The 19,621-nt window shown below is 43.0% G+C and overlaps 1 protein-coding gene across 1 annotated transcript; it reads left to right on the top strand.

Annotated features, from left to right (window-relative positions):
* The first annotated feature begins 538 nt into the window (after window positions 1–538).
* Window positions 539–19,147, top strand: LOC115155718 (charged multivesicular body protein 2b). Its single transcript, XM_029702617.1, has 6 exons — window positions 539–721; window positions 6,112–6,203; window positions 13,867–14,061; window positions 15,107–15,209; window positions 15,434–15,540; window positions 17,767–19,147. The coding sequence occupies exons 1-6, from the start codon at window positions 550–552 to the stop codon at window positions 17,878–17,880; spliced, it is 783 nt and encodes a 260-aa protein (XP_029558477.1). The 5' UTR covers window positions 539–549; the 3' UTR covers window positions 17,881–19,147.
* Window positions 19,148–19,621: the final 474 nt, after the last annotated feature.

Genomic DNA, 19,621 nt, shown 5'->3' with positions numbered 1-19,621 from the left:
GTCACTCCAATAAAACGATTTTGAGGTACATTGATCTAATATTTTGTCATTTAGAAAAAAGTTATGTATATATAATATTATGAAGTTAGATCTATAAACGTGTTTATATATACCAGCAGGGGAGCCTAAAGATAAATAATCCACTTGGTTAGAGAGAAAATTTGTAATCCGTTTTTAATAAAGTAGAATAATTTAAAGTGAGTATGTTTTGATTTCTATTTTTATTAAAGAACAAAATAAATATTATTTCCCTTCAAAGTGTGTTTGTGTAAGGATAGCCAGTATGCACATATCTAAATCTTACCAAACTTTTCCGTAGAGGGCGTTTTTCCCAAAGTTACCGTCCTCGTTTTCTACTCACTCTGCAATTTCTGAGCAGAGTTGATAAAATAATCACTGATCACTTTTTTTTGAATCTAGCCCAGTTCACTGTGCGGGTTGATATGAACGTCAAAGAGCTCGGTCTGCGTCGGAACTACCGCCCTCTAGGGGAGACAGGAGGAACTGGGAGTCCCGTGGTGACGTCAGAGAGTCGGCGGTGAGTCTGGGATGTCATGTGAAGGGCTGGAACAGATCGACCAGGAAATCTCAGCTTGTTGCTACAGCTACAGTTTAGCTGCCCACGGCCTGGAAGCACATACATTGTATTTAGGCCTAGTATTTGGTTTTAGTTTTAATTTGTGCGCCATGGCTTCTCTATTCAAGAAGAAGACAGTCGACGGTAAGTTTGTTTTCCGCTGCTAGTAGGCTTGTAACAAAGTTGTTTGAATTGGTGAGAGCCAGTCCGCCACTAACGAACTTAGGCTTCCCTACTGAACGAGCCAGTTGAACTGTTTTACCAGTTCACCTGACACCAGTTTAAAAAGTGAAGATGCATGTTTGTTACAAAATCAACAATGACATTGGTCAACGTGGAATCCCCTTAAGTTAGATTGTGTCACAGTCTGAATCTAGACAATATAACGTTACTATTCCACTTGTCTGTGTAACGTTATCAGTGAAAGTTCCTTGTTAAGTTGCTAAAAAACAAAAAACTGGTCACAATTTGACCATCGTGTGAACAGTGTAGTTGTCTTAGGCTAAATTAGTACATTGTTACATTGATTGGATGATGCTGCCTAGTATGTTTTAATGGTAACTTTGTAATTTACCTGCTGACTGCAACAGATTAATTCCATGATTAACAGCTTCTAGCAGTGTAAGACCTGTAAGAAAGCTTTGTTCACACGAGAGAAACGTGATCCAGAGTTACCCCGTGTAGAATGATTGTGTTACTTCACTCTGTTCAGTTAAAGACAGGTGGATATAAGTAAGGTTTATCACACTGTCTGCGCGATCCAAATTATTTTTCATGTATCGTTTTGACAATATCGCAATATTATTTTTGCGCTAGTTGGCAGTACCTGCACCAACACTCCAATATGTTTCCTTCATGGCTTGTTCTCAATCTTAATCATTTCGGCACCAAAGTATCGTGATAATATCATATGGTGCGGTCCCTGGCAATTCTCAACCCTAGTAATGACCATGTCAAGATTTCCATTAGGCTATGTTTGACTGTAAAACACTTCTCAGTTTTCCTCTCATAGTAGTCAAATATGACTCAAGGGGAAACCAAAAGTCAACAGTGAAGTGTGTGTGTGTGTGAGTGAGAGAGAGTTCAAACTGCCTGTAAAGATAACACAGTACTGCCATGCAGCTTTTTGCTGCTGCTGATACATTGAAAATGTAGCAATATGTTAAAAGAAGAACCTCAAAGATTGATTTTCAGGTGTCTCTTGAAAATAAAGTTTATCTCAATGTGCCTGACCTCGATAAAGAAAAGTTAAGAAGAGGAAGAAATGTCTCCATCATATTGTGTATTTCCTTGAGCCGTTAAAATGTTGGGCTTTATCAGTCAAAATGTCTTGGTCTTACAGGGTCAGAATGCAACAGAACTATTCAGACTATTCAGAATACATAATCAATACATTACATCTGAATCACTAATAACTTTATTAAACACAAACATATTGTACGTTTTTATATAATCAATTTCAAGTTTCTACCTAATTCAATATTAATAAGTTATTTCATGACCATGGTCTCATTGATGGAGAATCAATATTCACTTACTGTGATTGTACTGTACGTTTACTCAAGGCCAGATGGTTGATAGGATATCTCAGCGTCTCTGCCCCTTCTCTCATTCTTTCTCTCTCCTCTCTCTGGGCGTGGGGTGCCAAGGTTGCCCGGTGTCCAGAAGCGGTGGTATCCCATGGTAGGGCGTGCGGGTGCGATGGCGGGCAGAGAATAGCTGGTGGAGTTTTGTAGACAGTACCCCACCCTCTTGTAGACGACGTCGATACGTCACCCTGCACGTAGATACTACGCTTCACTCTCGCTAGTGGTCCAGCTCTCTGTCTGGAGTTGTTGGGGTGATGAGGGCACCATAGGTACCTATAGCAAGGATTCTCACTATTTCAATTCATTTAAAAAAAATGTTTTTTTAACATTATGGTAACTCTTAAAGAGTTTGAGAGCCTGTTATTCTGCAACATTTATCTGTAAAAACTTTACTGCAGTATTTGTTGGGGGGGGAAATATATATTTTTTTCACTTTCCTCATGCATTTTCTTCTAAAAGTTTGACGTGCTTTACGACGAAACAACATTCACTGCTGTATGCTTCAGTTTTGGACTTCCACTGCAGGAATTACCTGAACATTAAACAAATCATTTCCTGTTATTGTTTTTAATTGTTTTATTTATACCTTTTTATAGTTTTTGGGAAAAACCTTATTTGGAGGAAAGAAAGTTTTCTGTTGAATATTTAGCGTTTTGATCCAGCAATGAAAGGTTGTGTTAGTTGTTAGAGGTTGTTAGAGGTTGTTGGTAGTGCCTTCTGGTATTCCACTGTAGAGAGAATCTCTGGGAATCCTCTTGCTCTAGTGATGGAGTCCAGTGCAATGGTTTAGTGCATCAGCTGGTGGAGTGCCCTGGCTCACTATATGTGTCTGCGGTAACCTTAGAGCTAATAGCAGGGAGCTGGGATGGCCGGGACACGTTCACAGCAGGGTGTGTGTAAGAGACAGAATGTGTGAGGCGGTTTGGGTGAAATGGCTAGAACAGTGTACCCTTGCCTACAGACATGCCTGGTATCTCTCTGGGACTGCTCTCCAATCTCATACTCCACAGCCTTATATTAGGAACTGCTGCTGTGTGACCATCTCTCCGTGAATGCCTTCACTTATTCAGTTCACCTCACGCTTGTGCCTATATTGTTCCCATTGATGCTACACTTCAAGGGTTTTATCCTGCCTTAAAACATTGATTCAAATGATTTTAGTTTTTGCTACATTACTGCTGTTGTACATATAAAGTCAGAAGCCTGGTGTATTTTTATTGGAAACCTGTGAAACGACGCATCACATAGTTTACCCTGCCAATATTTCTAAAAGTATAAGTAATATGTAATTAAGGAATTATTTTAGTCTGGTCGATCTGAAGTAGGAATTATCTCAATAAGAGTTCAATCCTGAGCTCTCTTTAGTGCTGGTCCCTCTATACATTTAATAAAGAACCCAGTTTTATTGTGTACAGCTGAGTCTGGTATTTGGAGCATAGCGTGTGTCAGACTGTGTTACACACGTAGTGTGTCAGACTGTGTTACACACGTCGTGTCAGGGTAATGGGTAGTGTGTCAGACTGTGTTACACACGTAGTGTCAGGGTAATGGGTAGTGTGTCAGACTGTGTTACACACGTCGTGTCAGGGTAATGGGTAGCGTGTCGGACTGTGTTACGCACGTCGTGTCAGGGTAATGGGTAGCGTGTCGGACTGTGTTACACACGTCGTGTCAGGGTAATGGGTAGCGTGTCGGACTGTGTTACACACGTCGTGTCAGGGTAATGGGTAGGGTGTCGGACTGTGTTACACACGTCGTGTCAGGGTAATGGGTAGCGTGTCGGACTGTGTTACACACGTCGTGTCAGGGTAATGGGTAGCGTGTCGGACTGTGTTACACACGTCGTGTCAGGGTAATGGGTAGCGTGTCGGACTGTGTTACACACGTCGTGTCAGGGTAATGGGTAGCGTGTCGGACTGTGTTACACACGTCGTGTCAGGGTAATGGGTAGCGTGTCGGACTGTGTTACGCACGTCGTGTCAGGGTAATGGGTAGCGTGTCGGACTGTGTTACGCACGTCGTGTCAGGGTAATGGGTAGCGTGTCGGACTGTGTTACGCACGTCGTGTCAGGGTAATGGGTAGCGTGTCGGACTGTGTTACACACGTCGTGTCAGGGTAATGGGTAGCGTGTCGGACTGTGTTACACACGTCGTGTCAGGGTAATGGGTAGCGTGTCGGACCGTGTTACGCACGTCGTGTCAGGGTAATGGGTAGCGTGTCGGACCGTGTTACGCACGTCGTGTCAGGGTAATGGGTAGCGTGTCGGACCGTGTTACGCACGTCGTGTCAGGGTAATGGGTAGCGTGTCGGACCGTGTTACGCACGTCGTGTCAGGGTAATGGGTAGCGTGTCGGACTGTGTTACGCACGTCGTGTCAGGGTAATGGGTAGCGTGTCGGACTGTGTTACGCACGTCGTGTCAGGGTAATGGGTAGCGTGTCGGACTGTGTTACGCACGTCGTGTCAGGGTAATGGGTAGCGTGTCGGACTGTGTTACGCACGTCGTGTCAGGGTAATGGGTAGCGTGTCGGACTGTGTTACACACGTCGTGTCAGGGTAATGGGTAGCGTGTCGGACTGTGTTACACACGTCGTGTCAGGGTAATGGGTAGCGTGTCGGACTGTTACACACGTCGTGTCAGGGTAATGGGTAGCGTGTCGGACTGTGTTACACACGTCGTGTCAGGGTAATGGGTAGCGTGTCGGACTGTTACACACGTCGTGTCAGGGTAATGGGTAGCGTGTCGGACTGTTACACACGTCGTGTCAGGGTAATGGGTAGCGTGTCGGACTGTGTTACACACGTCGTGTCAGGGTAATGGGTAGGGTGTCGGACTGTGTTACGCACGTCGTGTCAGGGTAATGGGTAGCGTGTCGGACTGTGTTACACACGTCGTGTCAGGGTAATGGGTAGCGTGTCGGACTGTGTTACGCACGTCGTGTCAGGGTAATGGGTAGCGTGTCGGACTGTGTTACGCACGTCGTGTCAGGGTAATGGGTAGCGTGTCGGACTGTGTTACGCACGTCGTGTCAGGGTAATGGGTAGCGTGTCGGACTGTTACACACGTCGTGTCAGGGTAATGGGTAGCGTGTCGGACTGTGTTACGCACGTCGTGTCAGGGTAATGGGCGTGTCGGACTGTGTTACACACGTCGTGTCAGGGTAATGGGTAGCGTGTCGGACTGTTACACACGTCGTGTCAGGGTAATGGGTAGCGTGTCGGACCTGTGTTACACACGTCGTGTCAGGGTAATGGGTAGCGTGTCGGACTGTGTTACACACGTAGTGTCAGGGTAATGGGTAGCGTGTCGGACCGTGTTACACACGTCGTGTCAGGGTAATGGGTAGCGTGTCGGACTGTGTTACGCACGTCGTGTCAGGGTAATGGGTAGTGTGTCGGACTGTGTTACACACGTCGTGTCAGGGTAATGGGTAGCGTGTCGGACTGTGTTACGCAAGTCGTGTCAGGGTAATGGGTAGCGTGTCGGACTGTGTTACACACGTCGTGTGTCGGACTGTGTTACACACGTCGTGTGTCGGACTGTGTTACACACGTCGTGTCAGGGTAATGGGTAGCGTGTGAGGCAGGAATGGTTTAGAGTCCAGGCTCAGCCCTGTGAATGAGGAATGTCCAGAGCTTTGTCCCTGTCTATCTACCCGTGTGAACAGAATGGTACTCTGCTTCTATGGCTTTACAGAAAGCCCAATGCCCAGCATAACTTGTATGTATGTATGTATGTATGTATGTATGTATGTATGTATGTATGTATGTATGTATGTATGTATGTATGTATGTATGTATGTATGTATGTATGTATGTATGTATGTATGTATGTATGTCATAAAGCAAAACAAAAAAAACTGTTTGATTCAATAACTGTGTATGTTCGTAGGGTAAATGTTTTTCTAATCTCTCTCTCTCTCTCTCTCTCTCTCTCTCTCTCAGACATTATAAAGGAACAGGCTAAGGAGCTTCGTGGTACTCAGAGACAGATCACTAGAGACAGAGCTGCTCTGGAGAAACAAGAGAAACAAATGGTGAGACCCCCTCACTCTGTGAAGTGCTGTAGGAAGGCAGCAGGTTTTAGTTTCTCAGTAGAACCTTTTCTGGTGATTGCGGCTGATTGCATCAAATGTGTGTAAATGACTCAAGGCGAATCCTGCTCCATCCTACCCCCTACAGCCACTCACATCCCTTTCCTGCTCTGTCTGTTAGGCCTACAAGCTGCTTAGCTAAGAAAAGACAGGTAGAATGCTACAGGGGAAAGAGGAAGTAGAACGCGTGTGTGTGTGTGTGTGTGTGTGTGTGTGTGTGTGTGTGTGTGTGTGTGTGTGTGTGTGTGTGTGTGTGTGTGTGTGTGTGTGTGTGCGCGCACAATGAGTCACCATAGGGCTGTGTGAACAGAAGAATATAACGTTTCCCCTCCTTTTCCCACTATACCATAAGGATGTATGGAAGAGTGGTCTCTGTTTTAAGTAAACATCACACAGGCCATAATTACCTTCCCAGGGACAAGCGTTTTATTACTCATTAATATTTCTCCTAATTAATCTAGTTTTTATCTTTGTTGGTCTGAAAAAAAAAGCTATTCTCTAAGAAGGGGAAGTGTCCTATATTACAATTTAGCATAAGTGTATTTGTGACACAGCTGTCCCAGTGTCTGTTTGCACTTCCTCTGCTAGGGCTGCTGTAATTGCTGTGCTGGGAGACTCATTAGTATTAGACTCTTGACACAGAGACTACTGGGGCTTTCAGCATGTGTCCCAAAAACACAACACCCTTTTTGGAGAAGAACATTTGTTTTTCTTCAAGATATCTATATTATTCAGCAAAGTGTATGTACTGGCATGGATCCAGGGATAGCCCATGATTTGAATTTATAGCCACTTTATTCCATAGAACAACTTGGTTCATTATTCAGATGAGAAAGAGCATGTTTTGTCAGCTCTGTCTAGCTGAATTATTGCCCTGGTCCAGTGAACATTAGATCAGTCTGTCTCTATGTACATTGTTATGTGATGGCATCATTCATCTGTCAGTTTTACCGAACCCTCTCTTCCCTCTCTCTCAAATTCACATTGCTTTATTGGCATGAAATACAATTTGTACATATTGCCAAAGCAGTATAGTGGTACAGCATTTCAGTAAATATAGTGCAATGAGGATAATGGAACACAGTTCATTTCAGTATTAATAATAGTACATACAGTATGTGACCCACCACCTGGATTGGATAAAAGTAGAGACTCAGAGCTAGAAAATGGAATATCATAACCTGCAGTTGAGGAACAATGGTGAAGTAATTCTGCTTTGAATGTTGACAAACCTCTAACCCCACTTTTGAGAAAATGGCCCATAAAAGTTTTGGTACACCTACTGGAGAGCCCTTCTTTGTCTACACCAATTCAGCATCGTTCACACCCTCTTAAGCCTTAGCCCCACCCATCTCTTTAAGGATTCACATGTGAGGCTATGTGCTGAACAGAGTGAATACGATAGTAGTGTAGTAAACAAAGATTTCAAGATTAAAAGTGGTGAAAGTAGTAGCAGAAAGTATTAGTCAAAATACACTTTATCTAGTCCTTGGGTTGTATCCTAATCTGATTTTGGTGCAGGTCATGTTGTTCTTCACATTACCGTCTCTGTCATGCTATATCAAATTAAATATAAGCTTCATTTATCACATGCACAAGATGCATAAGGTGTAAACGGTACAGTGAAATGGTTACTTGCATAGTGGAGTCTTGTGTTTAGAAATGTAGCAAGCTAACTAGCTAAACAATGAACCATAATCCCAACTCAAAATGCCATGCACCATGCATGAATCTGCAGGTAGCTAAAGCTAACCAATTAGGTTCCATGTTAGCTAGCTAGCATTAGGCTATAACTAGCAATGTAAATGGATTTCTGAGATACAAATAATATTACTACACAGATGATACACGTTAGCTAGCTAACAGTACGCTTTAACTTGCAATGAAAACAGCTTTCTGACAAAATTAGAAACATATAATATCTGAAAAAGTAGTTTTACTCTTACCCGTATATATGGATGAACGCTTCTCCCTCTGTTATGGATGCCATGGTTTCCCTTAGTTTGAAGATGTAATCTGGACACAGGTGTTTTATACAACATCCTCCTGTGTTCTCTTTTTGACTCTCTGCATTTGGTAATCATCTCTCTGCTTCCACCGGGCATTCCACTGATATCAAAACCTGCTCAACTTCTTCCCGAGATGACACTGTTGAGCGCTGTTTCTTCTGATGACAGTGATGGGGGAAGAATCTACAATGTCTGGTTCAATTAAAAGGTTTTTACCTAAATCAGGGATTTCCTCATCGTCTGATTCATTTTCAGAGTCTGAGAGAGTCAGCATAGCACGATCGTCCTCCAGAAAGTACTCCATCACTACTTTTTCCCACAGATTTTTGTCGATACCGCTATTAACCTCAGGGCAGCAATGCAACACTTTGTGAAAATACTCCATTATCTCAGCCAATCATGGCTAGCGGGAAATTTCCTGTATTTTTCCATGGCTAAACCAACTAGGCTCGAAATTTAACACATTTATTCATATTTACAGATGGCATACAAGTTTTTTTATTTATTAAGGCACATGAACGTTCACATGTTCCAGAAGTCATTTCTGCAACAACAAAAAAAGGTATTTTGATTAAATATATATTTTTTTTAACGTTTAAATGACACTCCAATGAAGTCGTGACGTGTGACATATGCCTAGTTTTTTGAAACGGGTCACATGATCATGTCTACAGGTACAATACTACTGCTTGAATACTACTTGTATTGTTGAATCTTTGGTTGATACATTTAATTCAATAAAAATAAGATTATAAAAAAGAATGGCTAATAAACAACAAAATATACATGGATGATGGTTACACTATGTATTACTTGTAAGGTATTTACTATGTAAATACTTCAAGGAGTTAAGGGTCATGGGATGTCCCTCAGGCTTTGGCAATCAGAATTCTGTATGTAGATTTTGTATAGGGTTTTTTGCACAATGCTTATAATCTTAATTACAGGTTGGACCCCAAACCTTGCTTCCATATAGTGCAATTGGTAAAATTACACTATTGAATATTTTGTACCAGATTTGAATAGAAATATTTTTTTCTTTTTAGATGGTTTTTGGGGGGGGGAGTAAAATGCTTTGCAGCCTTTTTCTTTAGTGCATTCACTCCGAGACCAAATCCACCAGAGGCGTTGATTTATTTTTATTTTTGTCCCAGGTAGTTGTACCATTGGGCATGTTCAACCATGGTATTTCCTAATTAGCTGCTCTGATTCATGTCCTTTTTTTTTCATTTTTTTTTTCTTCTTCCTGTATACATTGCTCTGTTGGTGACAGTAGGACAAGGTCATCTGCGTAGAGCAGGAATTTGACCTCGTCTTTGAGGGTGAGCCCAGGGGCTGAAGATTGGTCAAACACTGCTAGTTTGATGTACTTTGAACAGGGTTGGACTTAAACTGTACCCTGGTCTCATCCCTCACCCTTGTGCAAAAAAATCATTTTATTGTTCAGTTTAATACTACATGTGTTGTTCAAGTAAATATATTTGATGATCTCATATACTTTGCCCCCAATGCCGCTTTGGAGGGTTTTGTAATATACTCCATCATGTCATATGGAATAAAAAGCATTCTCTCTCAAACCAGATATGTAATTGAACACAGTCTCTGTCACTCTCTCCCTCTTGACAGGGCAGTATAATATCAGTAATAAGCTCACATCAGCACCACTCATCATCCCATCCTAGATCACTGTTACTTATTTAAATGTCATTTTGTTTTATGGCAGATAGCAGCCTCATTATTAAGATGTTCTGTCTATTCTGATCATGAATATGTTTAGCAGGCAGAGACTGACTGCACCTGTTTGTGTGTCTGAGGGGGTAATGTAATGGAAATCTGCCTACTCCGCTGTTTAGCAGAGCGCTCTACCTGAGGAGCAGAATAATGCTGAATAATCATCTTTCACCCAGCTCTTCTCCACTCTACATAGCACTGATCAGCCTAATGATAGTTTAACCCTCACTACATTCTGTCAGAGGGAAGGGGTGGAGGGATGGGAGTATTATTCCTGTAAAAAACGGCAATAATGATAATTAATAAATAATTGTTTTGAGGACTGGCTCTTCAGAATAAACAGACACACAGGGCTGCAGCTGTATTGTTTCCCAGGGGCCATGGCTTTACAGCCTTGCTGTGTGTTCCCTCAGGGCAAGAGGCTGTTTTACCAAAGCTAAGAGGGGCTGCTAACTCTCAGGTGTTTAGACCATCGACAAATCACAGTATTTACACTGTGTATACTCTTAACAGGGCTCCCTGGGGATACTGATGTGTACAGTCGTGGCCAAAACTTGAGAATGACACAAATATTAATTTTCACAAAGTCTGCTGCCTCAGTTTGTATGATGGCAATTTGCATATACTCCAGAATGTTATGAAGAGTGATCAGATAAATTGCAAAGTCCCTCTTTGCCATGCAAATGAACTGAATCTCCCCCCCAAAAAACATTTCACTACATTTCAGCCCTGCCACAAAAGGACCAGCTGACATCATGTCAGTGATTCTCTCGTTAACACAGGTGTGAGTGTTGACGAAGACAAGGCTAGAGATCACTCTGTCATGCTGATTGAGTTCGAATAACAGACTGGAAGCTTCAAAAGGAGGGTGGTGCTTGGAATCATTGTTCTTCCTCTGTCATCCATGGTTACCTGCAAGGAAACACATGCCGTCATCATTGCGTTGCACAAAAAGGGCTTCACAGGCAAGGATATTGCTACTAAATCAACCATTTATTGGATCATCAAGAACTTCAAGGAGAGCGGATCAGTTGTTTTGAAGAAGCCTTCAGGGCGCCCAAGAAAGTCCAGCAAGCGCCAGGACCGTCTCCTAAAGTTGATTCAGCTGCGGGATCGGGGCACCACCAGTACAGAGCTTGCTCAGGAATGGCAGCAGGCAGGTGTGAGTGCATCTGCACGCACAGTGAGGTGAAGACTTTTGGAGGATGGCCTGGTGTCAAGAAGGGCTGCAAAGAAGCCACTTCTCTCCAGGAAAAACATCAGGGACAGACTGGTATTCTGCAAAAGGTACAGGGATTGAGCTACTGGGGAAAAGTCATTTTCTCTGAATCCCCTTTCCGATTGTTTGGGGCATCCAGAAAAAAGCTTGTCCGGAGAAGACAAGGTGAGCGCTACCATCAGTCTCAGCCAAGAACACAGCCATGAATAAAGAATGGTACCAACACATCCTCCGAGAGCAACATCTCCCAACCATCCAGGAACAGTTTGGTGACGAACAATGCCTTTTCCAGCATGATGGAGCACCTTGCCATAAGGCAAAAGTGATAACTAAGTGGCTCGGTGAACAAAACATCGATATTTTGCCAGGAAACTCCCCAGACCTTTATCCCATTTGAGAACTTGTGGTCAATCCTCAAGAGGCGGGTGGACAAACAAAAACCCACAAACTCCAAGCATTGATTATGCAAGAATGGGCTGCCATCAGTCAGGATGTGGCCCAGAAGTTAATTGACAGCATGCCAGGGGCGGATTGCAGAGGTCTTGAAAAAGAAGGGTCAACACTGCAAATATTGACTCTGCATCAACTTCATGTAATTGTCAATAAAAGCCTTTGACACTCATTAAATGCTTGTAATTATACTTCAGTATTCCATAGTAACATCTGACAAAAAATATCTAAAGACACTGAAGCAGCAAACTTTGTGGAAATTTATATTTGTGTCATTCTCAAAACTTTTGGCCACGACTGTACAGTACCAAAAGTTAGGACACACCTACTCATTCAAGGGTTTTTATTTTATTTTGACTATTTTCTACATTTTAGAATAATAGTGAAGACATCAAAGCTATGAAATAACACATGGAATATTTGTATTTATTTAACTATGCAAGTCAGTTAAGAACAATTCTTATTTACAATGATGGCCTACTCCGGCCAAACCCTCCCCTAACCCGGACGATGCTGGGCCAATTGTGCGCCGCCCTATGGGACTCCCGATTACGGCCGGTTGTGATACAGCCTGGGATCGAACCAGGGTTTATAGTTACTCATCTAGAACTGAGCTGCAGTGCCTTATCCCGCTGAGCCACTCAGGATCGCATGTAGTAACCAAAAAAGTGTTTAAACAAATCTAAATATATTTAAAATTCTTCAAAGTAGCCACCCTTTGCCTTGATGACAGCTTTGCACGCTATTGGCATTCTCTCAACCAGGTTCACATGGAATGCTTTTCCAACAAGTCTTGAAGGCGTTCCCACATATGCTGACCACTTGGCTGCTTTTCCTTCACTCTGCGGTCCAACTCATCCCAAACCATCTCAATTGGATTGAGGTCGGGTGATTGTGGGAGCCAGGTCAACTGATGCAGCACTCCATCACTCTCCTAGGTCAAATAGCCCTTACATAGCCCGGAGGTAAGTTGGGTCAATGTCCTGTTGAAAAACAAATGATAGTCCCACTAAGCGCAAACCAGATGGGATGGCGTATCGCAGCAGAATGCTGTGGTAGCCATGCTGGTTAAGTGTGCCTTGAATTCTAAATAAATCCCTGCCAGTGTCACCAGCAAAGCACCATCACACCTCCTCCTCCATGCTTCCCGGTGGGAACCACACATGCAGAAATAATCCGTTCACCTACTCTGCGTCTCACAAAGACACGGCGGTTGGAACCAAAAATCAAACGTTTGGACTCATCAGACCAAGGGACAGATTTCCAGCGGTCTAATGTTCATTGCTCGTGTTTCTTGGCACAAGCAAGTCTCTTCTTCTTATTGGTGTCCTTTTAGTAGTGGTTTCTTTGTAACAATTCTACCATTAAGGCATGATTCACACAGTCTCCTCAGAACAGTTGATGTTGAGGTGTCTGTTATTTGAACTGTGAAGCGTGTATTTGGGCTGCAATTTCTGAGTCTGTAACTCTAATGAACTTATTCTCTGCAGCAGAGGTAACTCTGGTTCTTCCTTTCCTGTGGCGGTCCTAATGAGAGACAGTTTCATCATAGCGCTTGATGGTTTTTGCAACTGCACTTGAAGAAACTTTCAAAGGTCTTGACATTTGCTGCATAGACTGACCTTCATGTCTTTTAAAGTAATGATGGACTGTCATTTGTCTTTGCTTATTTGAGCTGTTCTTGCCGTAATATGGATAGGGATGTCTTCTGTATACCACTCCTACCTTGTCACAACACAACTGATTGGCTCAAACGCATTAAGAATCAAATAAATTCCACAAATTAACTTTTAACAAGGCACACTTGTTTATTGAATTGCATTCCAGGTGACTACTTCATGAAGCTGGTTGAGATAATGCAAGTGTGTGCAAATCTGTCAAGGCAAAGAGTGGCTACTTTGAAGAATCTAAAATATATTTTAATTTAACACTTTTTTTTGGTTACTACATGATTCCTTATGTTATTTCATAGTTATGATGTCTTCACTATTATTCTACAATGTAGAAAAAAGTCAAAATAAAGAAACTCAGGAATGAGTAGGTGTGTCCAAACTTTTGACAGGTACTGTATGTGTTTATATATTTTTGTAACGTATATGTGTGAGTGTAGTGAAGTTGCCCGTTTACAGCCGGATGCAAAGCCAGTCAGAAGCTCCCCCTTGCTGATCCTCCTCCTTTTCCTTCCCTCACCCTGTAGGAGATGGAGATAAAGAAGATGGCTAAGTCTGGGAACCGCGAGGCGTGTAAGATCTTGGCCAAGCAGCTGGTCCAGCTGAGGAAGCAGAAGAACAGGACCTACGCCGTCAGTTCAAAGGTCACCTCCATGTCCACACAGACCAAGGTCATGAATTCTCAGATGAAGATGGCTGGAGCCATGTCCACTACGGCTAAGGTACAGAGCACCACACACATGCGTGCATTCACACACACATTCTGACAGGCACGCAGACCATCACAGTTTGGATGTTGGGCCTCTAAAAGTCATCATTTAAAAAAATATATATTATTGTATTGTAGCTCCACACACACATGCATCTGTGTGTGTCTGTGTAAATGAGGCCCAAAAGCAGACCGACTAACCCAGTTAACATTAAAACAGCTTCTCCAAAACAGTTGAAAGGATTCCTCTCTTCATCTCTGAGTGTGTGATAATTAGTGTGTGTATATATCTTGTCATCCCCTCAGGATGGTAATGTTTGTCTGATTGGATAGAGATTCTCATTTCACCCTCGTCCATCCTATACCCTTTCACAGCTCAGAGACACAGATCAGATGACTTCCTTACACATCTTAGTTTATTATCAATTAGGCTTCTGGTAATGTATAAAGTAGCATATCTAATTAGCCCCGTTATAGGACTATACGCCTATAATGTTTAGAGCTTTGAATGTGAACTAGTTAGTCGGAAAGTATTTATTAATGTAGTTATTTGTGTATTAATCTGTTTCTAATCAGTGCGTTGTCTCTGTGGTAGTTAATTAGTCATGATCAGGATGTCTGATTGGCTGGTAGGGAACAGAGAGATGTCTCACAGAATTGGACCTCTCTGTAACAGAAAAAGGAATGTGTTTAGGGAGCGCTGCTCGCTTGTGTTACCAAGACTTCAGTGTGGAAGGAAAACAGTAAAGTCTCACCAAACAGCCCACTTCTAGCTTCTAGACTATGGGGCTGCAGAGAGACCCACTAACAACAGGGACACGCTCTAAAAAAGTTTTGGAGCAATAAAAAAATGACATCTAATTAGATGTGGCGTGTGCAGCTCATTTAGCTGTTTGAGGCTCCGGTGTGAAACTAGGCCATGGCTGATAGCACACAGGAAGAAGAGGCAGAATCCCTCTGCGTATTGATGATGCGCGTACATGCTCTGGGAGTTGTGTATTGTGTCTGTGTAATATAACAGTTTTTGTGGTGTAAGTCTTGTCTGTGTGTTTGTCCAGACGATGCAGGCGGTGAACAAGAAGATGGATCCACAGAAGACCCTCCAGACCATGAAGGACTTTCAGAAAGAGAACATGAAGATGGGCATGACTGAGGACATGAGTAAGACCTGCTGTCATTGGCTCCCTAGCCTAGGATTTAAACATTTTTAAAAGATGCACAATAGTAACGGACAAAAAAAACTGTCCAAACCAAAAACATCATGCAGATCAGTGTGTTTGCCTAGTGGTTCAATGACCTGAACTTGCAACTTTTAACGGTAAACTGACTAGGACCTCTGTCTCGCTGCCTCACTCTGTCTGCCCCCCCCTCCTTGCTCCCTCCAGTCAACGATACGTTAGATGAGATATTTGTGGAATCAGGAGACGAGGAAGAATCTCAGGACATTGTGAACCAGGTTCTGGATGAGATCGGCATCGAGATCGCTGGAAAGGTAAGACATACTGCCCAATGCCGTTCCCCAGTCACTTCTCCACATAAGTAGTCCTCTGGAAGGGTAAGAGAGAGTCCTGTACCATCTCAAAGCCCTCTCCCGCCTGGATGCTTTGAGGTGTAGCAGACAAAGACAGTAGCAGGATAGCCCGTAGCCTGCCTGTCTTAATGGGAAGAAGACCAACTCCATTCCTCCAGTACCCAACAGTAGGGCTGGGACGATACCAGTATTGCAATACTCGTTAGTATCGTGGTAAGGAAACGAAGCACAAACTGGATTTCACTTCTTATGTTGGAAACATCATGTTGTCACCCAGAGTCACATTTATTTATATTCCAAGATATAGAACTCAATATTTTACATACAGCAGGTTTTTAAATGACCAACGCATTCTTACTGCTTTGTGTTTTCATTTTTGTCATGGAAAAGATATTGCGATACTGGTATCGTCATAGCCCTACCCAACATGTTTGTTGTAGTCCCGGACAAACTCACCTGATTCAACTCATTGAGGGCTTGATGATTAGTAGAATCAGGTGTTTGTCCAGAGCTACAACAACAATGTGTACAGTTGGAGATACTGGAGTTGGGAAACACTGCTGTAGCCTGCCTGTAGCCTGCCTGTAGCCTGCCTGTAGCCTGCCTGTAGCCTGCCTGTCTTTATGGAATGACTGCCTGTAGCCTGCCTGTAGCCTGCCTGTAGCCTGCCTGTAGCCTGCCTGTCTTTATGGAATGACTGCCTGTAGCCTGCCTGTCTTTATGGAATGACTGCCTGTAGCCTGCCTGTCTTTATGGAATGACTGCCTGTAGCCTGCCTGTCTTTATGGAATGACTGCCTGTAGTCTGCCTGTCTTTATGAGATGACAGTCTGTGCCTGTAGTTTGCCTGTCTTTATGAGATGACAGTCTGTGCCTGTAGTCTGCCTGTCTTTATGAGATGACAGTCTGTGCCTGTAGTCTGCCTGTCTTTATGAGATGACAGTCTGTGCCTGTAGTCTGCCTGTCTTTATGAGATGACAGTCTGTGCCTGTAGTCTGCCTGTCTTTATGAGATGACAGTCTGTGCCTGTAGTCTGCCTGTCTTTATGAGATGACAGTCTGTGCCTGTAGTCTGCCTGTCTTTATGAGATGACAGTCTGTAGTCTGTGCCTGTAGTCTGCCTGTCTTTATGAGATGACAGTCTGTGCCTGTAGTCTGCCTGTCTTTATGAGATGACAGTCTGTGCCTGTAGTCTGCCTGTCTTTATGAGATGACAGTCTGTAGTCTGTGCCTGTAGTCTGCCTGTCTTTATGAGATGACAGTCTGTAGTCTGCCTGTCTTTATGAGATGACAGTCTGTAGTCTGTAGTCTGCCTGTCTTTATGAGATGAGTCTGTGCCTGTAGTCTGCCTGTCTTTATGAGATGACAGTCTGTGCCTGTAGTCTGCCTGTCTTTATGAGATTACAGCCTGTAGTCTGTAGCCTGCCTGTCTTTATGAGATGAGTCTGTGCCTGTAGTCTGTAGCCTGCCTGTCTTTATGAGATGACAGTCTGTGCCTGTAGTCTGCCTGTCTTTATGAGATGACAGTCTGTGCCTGTAGTCTGCCTGTCTTTATGATATGACAGTCTGTGCCTGTAGTCTGCCTGTCTTTATGAGATGACAGTCTGTAGTCTGTGCCTGTAGTCTGCCTGTCTTTATGAGATGACAGTCTGTAGTCTGTGCCTGTAGTCTGCCTGTCTTTATGAGATGACAGTCTGTAGTCTGCCTGTCTTTATGAGATGACAGTCTGTGCCTGTAGTCTGCCTGTCTTTATGAGATGACAGCCTATAGACCAGGACTCATTCCACTGTGGGCAGAGTGTCTGGGGTTTTTTGTTTTTTCCATTCAATTAAGAACTAGACAAGCAGGTGAGGGGAGTTCCTTACTAATTAGTTACCTTAATTGATCCATCGGTACAAGAGTGTAGCGAAAACCTGCACACACTCGGCCCCCCGTGGAATGAGTTTGACACGTGCTGCAGACTGTGCCTGTAGGCGTCCTGTGTGTGGTGATAATTGAGAGGCAGTTACAGTGACTGTCCATCTGGCAGGGAACCCACTCCCCCTGGGGGACAGCATGTGTTACTACACCACCGCTCCATGCAGAAGGGCTACTGTGTGTTGTAAGGCCAGTGTTAACCTGTTGGGATGTGTGTTGTAAGCCCAGTGCCAGTGTTAACCGGTTGTAATGTGTGTGTGTGTGTGTTTCAGATGGTGAGAGCCCCAGCAGCAGGGAAGAGTCTCCCTACTGCTTCTCCTAAACGGAAAACGCAGATCTCTGATGACGAGATAGAGCGACAACTCCGAGCCCTGGGAGTAGACTAACACACACACCATGGGCTAGGCCTGTGTACTAGCAGGCTGGTGGTCCATGTGTCTGAGACTGGGAGATTGGGTGGTTATGAATATTTAATGACTAAATGAAGGAATAATAGAATATAATGACCCACACTACATTCTGCTGCAGCAGGCAGCCTGCTGAAGGGGTTGGCTTCTTTATGCACATACAGACTGTTGACTCTGGAAAGTGACCTCTATGTTCACATTATATTTTGTACATGGCTTCTCCATTAGTCCTGGGAATACAAATCCTGTGGGAGGATGATGAAGTCAAAGAAACAGTGAGGTAATGAGGGTTCTCTGTGCTCTCACATCTTTAGGTACCGTACTATAGACACTGGTGTCGAACGACTGACGATGTGTCTGTCTCGTTCCACTGACATTAACTCTAGGAACTACTGATATTAACCCCTACGAGTAGGGTAAGGGCTTGACTTTTTCACTAATAAACATTTTGCATGAGAATCTATCTAATTAGCAGGATCAAACTGGATGTCAGTTACGTAAATAGATTCAGTTTCAAACGATGTGTGAAAGAATAATGAATGCTAATTCAAACTAATAATCATTAACTTGATATATCAAAGAATGGTTCATTTTGAGTTGCTTGTTTTGTACTACTGAGTTGTACTGTAATCTGAAGATGTTGTCTTAGTTGATCTCTGTGTGTCCTGTCTTTCTGATGTGGGATGGAACCAGTCTGTCCTCATCTCTCTCTTTTTATCTCGGCTGCTGTGCAGTTATTGTATCTGTTAGACCTGTTTTTTTTAAACACACACACACACATTCTAGAGTGTACAATGAGTTTGTGAAGAAGACACTGATCGTTGTCTTCCTGGCACACTCTGTTTCACTCTACCATGCTGTAAGAGCAGGTTAGGAGACAATGGCATATTGTGCAATATCAACTAAACAACATTTCATGCATTCTAGAATGTTCCCTCTCATGGTTCTCTTCTGGTTTTCTAATGTCGACTAGTGTATCACTGTATACTAAAATAATTGTCTTAATGATTGTTACTGGAAAACATTGACTGGCTTATTATCGTTACATCAGTTTCTTTTCAACTTGATTTTTTTGGTGCAATTCTCCAGACAGGAAAGGTAAATGAATGAATGAATGAAGGTTGTTGTCACCCTTTTTATCCAACATGTATATAAACTACTGTATGTATCCTCTGTATCTGTACAGTTGTACTGTTTAGACTTGATGACTTTTATAATGAATAAAATAGCATCATGTACAAAATAATGGTTTTTTTTTGTCACATACACTGAATAGGTGGAGTGAAATGTGTTGTTTTACTAGCTGCTGCTCAAACAATGACCTATGCCAACCACACCTGCACACCAATGGTGTTTTTATTCAGTCATTGAAGAGGACAGTCCACATTAGAATCATGGAGGCCCAGAGCTGTAACGACACAATTTGAATTGAAGGGAGTCAATTCAGGAAGTGATTTTAATTGAAATTCAAAAAGGAAAAACTGTTGAAATAAATAACTTCTACTCCTTAGTTTATTGAGAAGTCATTGAAAATAGATGCAGATTTTTCAAATTTGGAACAGTTACTAATGTTTACTTCCTGAATTGACCCCAGCCCTGACACTCACACAGCTTTGTCCCGCTGGAGATCGCAGCCATATACCACAGGCTGTGAATTAGCATGTAGAGCTCATTATGTAGGGCCCTCAGTATCAGTAGTGCCACAGTGCATCCCACCTTT

This window comes from Salmo trutta, chromosome 20 (assembly GCF_901001165.1).
Source record: "Salmo trutta chromosome 20, fSalTru1.1, whole genome shotgun sequence".
Classification (NCBI taxonomy): Eukaryota; Metazoa; Chordata; class Actinopteri; order Salmoniformes; family Salmonidae; genus Salmo; species Salmo trutta.
Note: the sequence above shows the minus strand (reverse complement) of the source record. Positions and strands in the feature narration are given on the sequence as shown.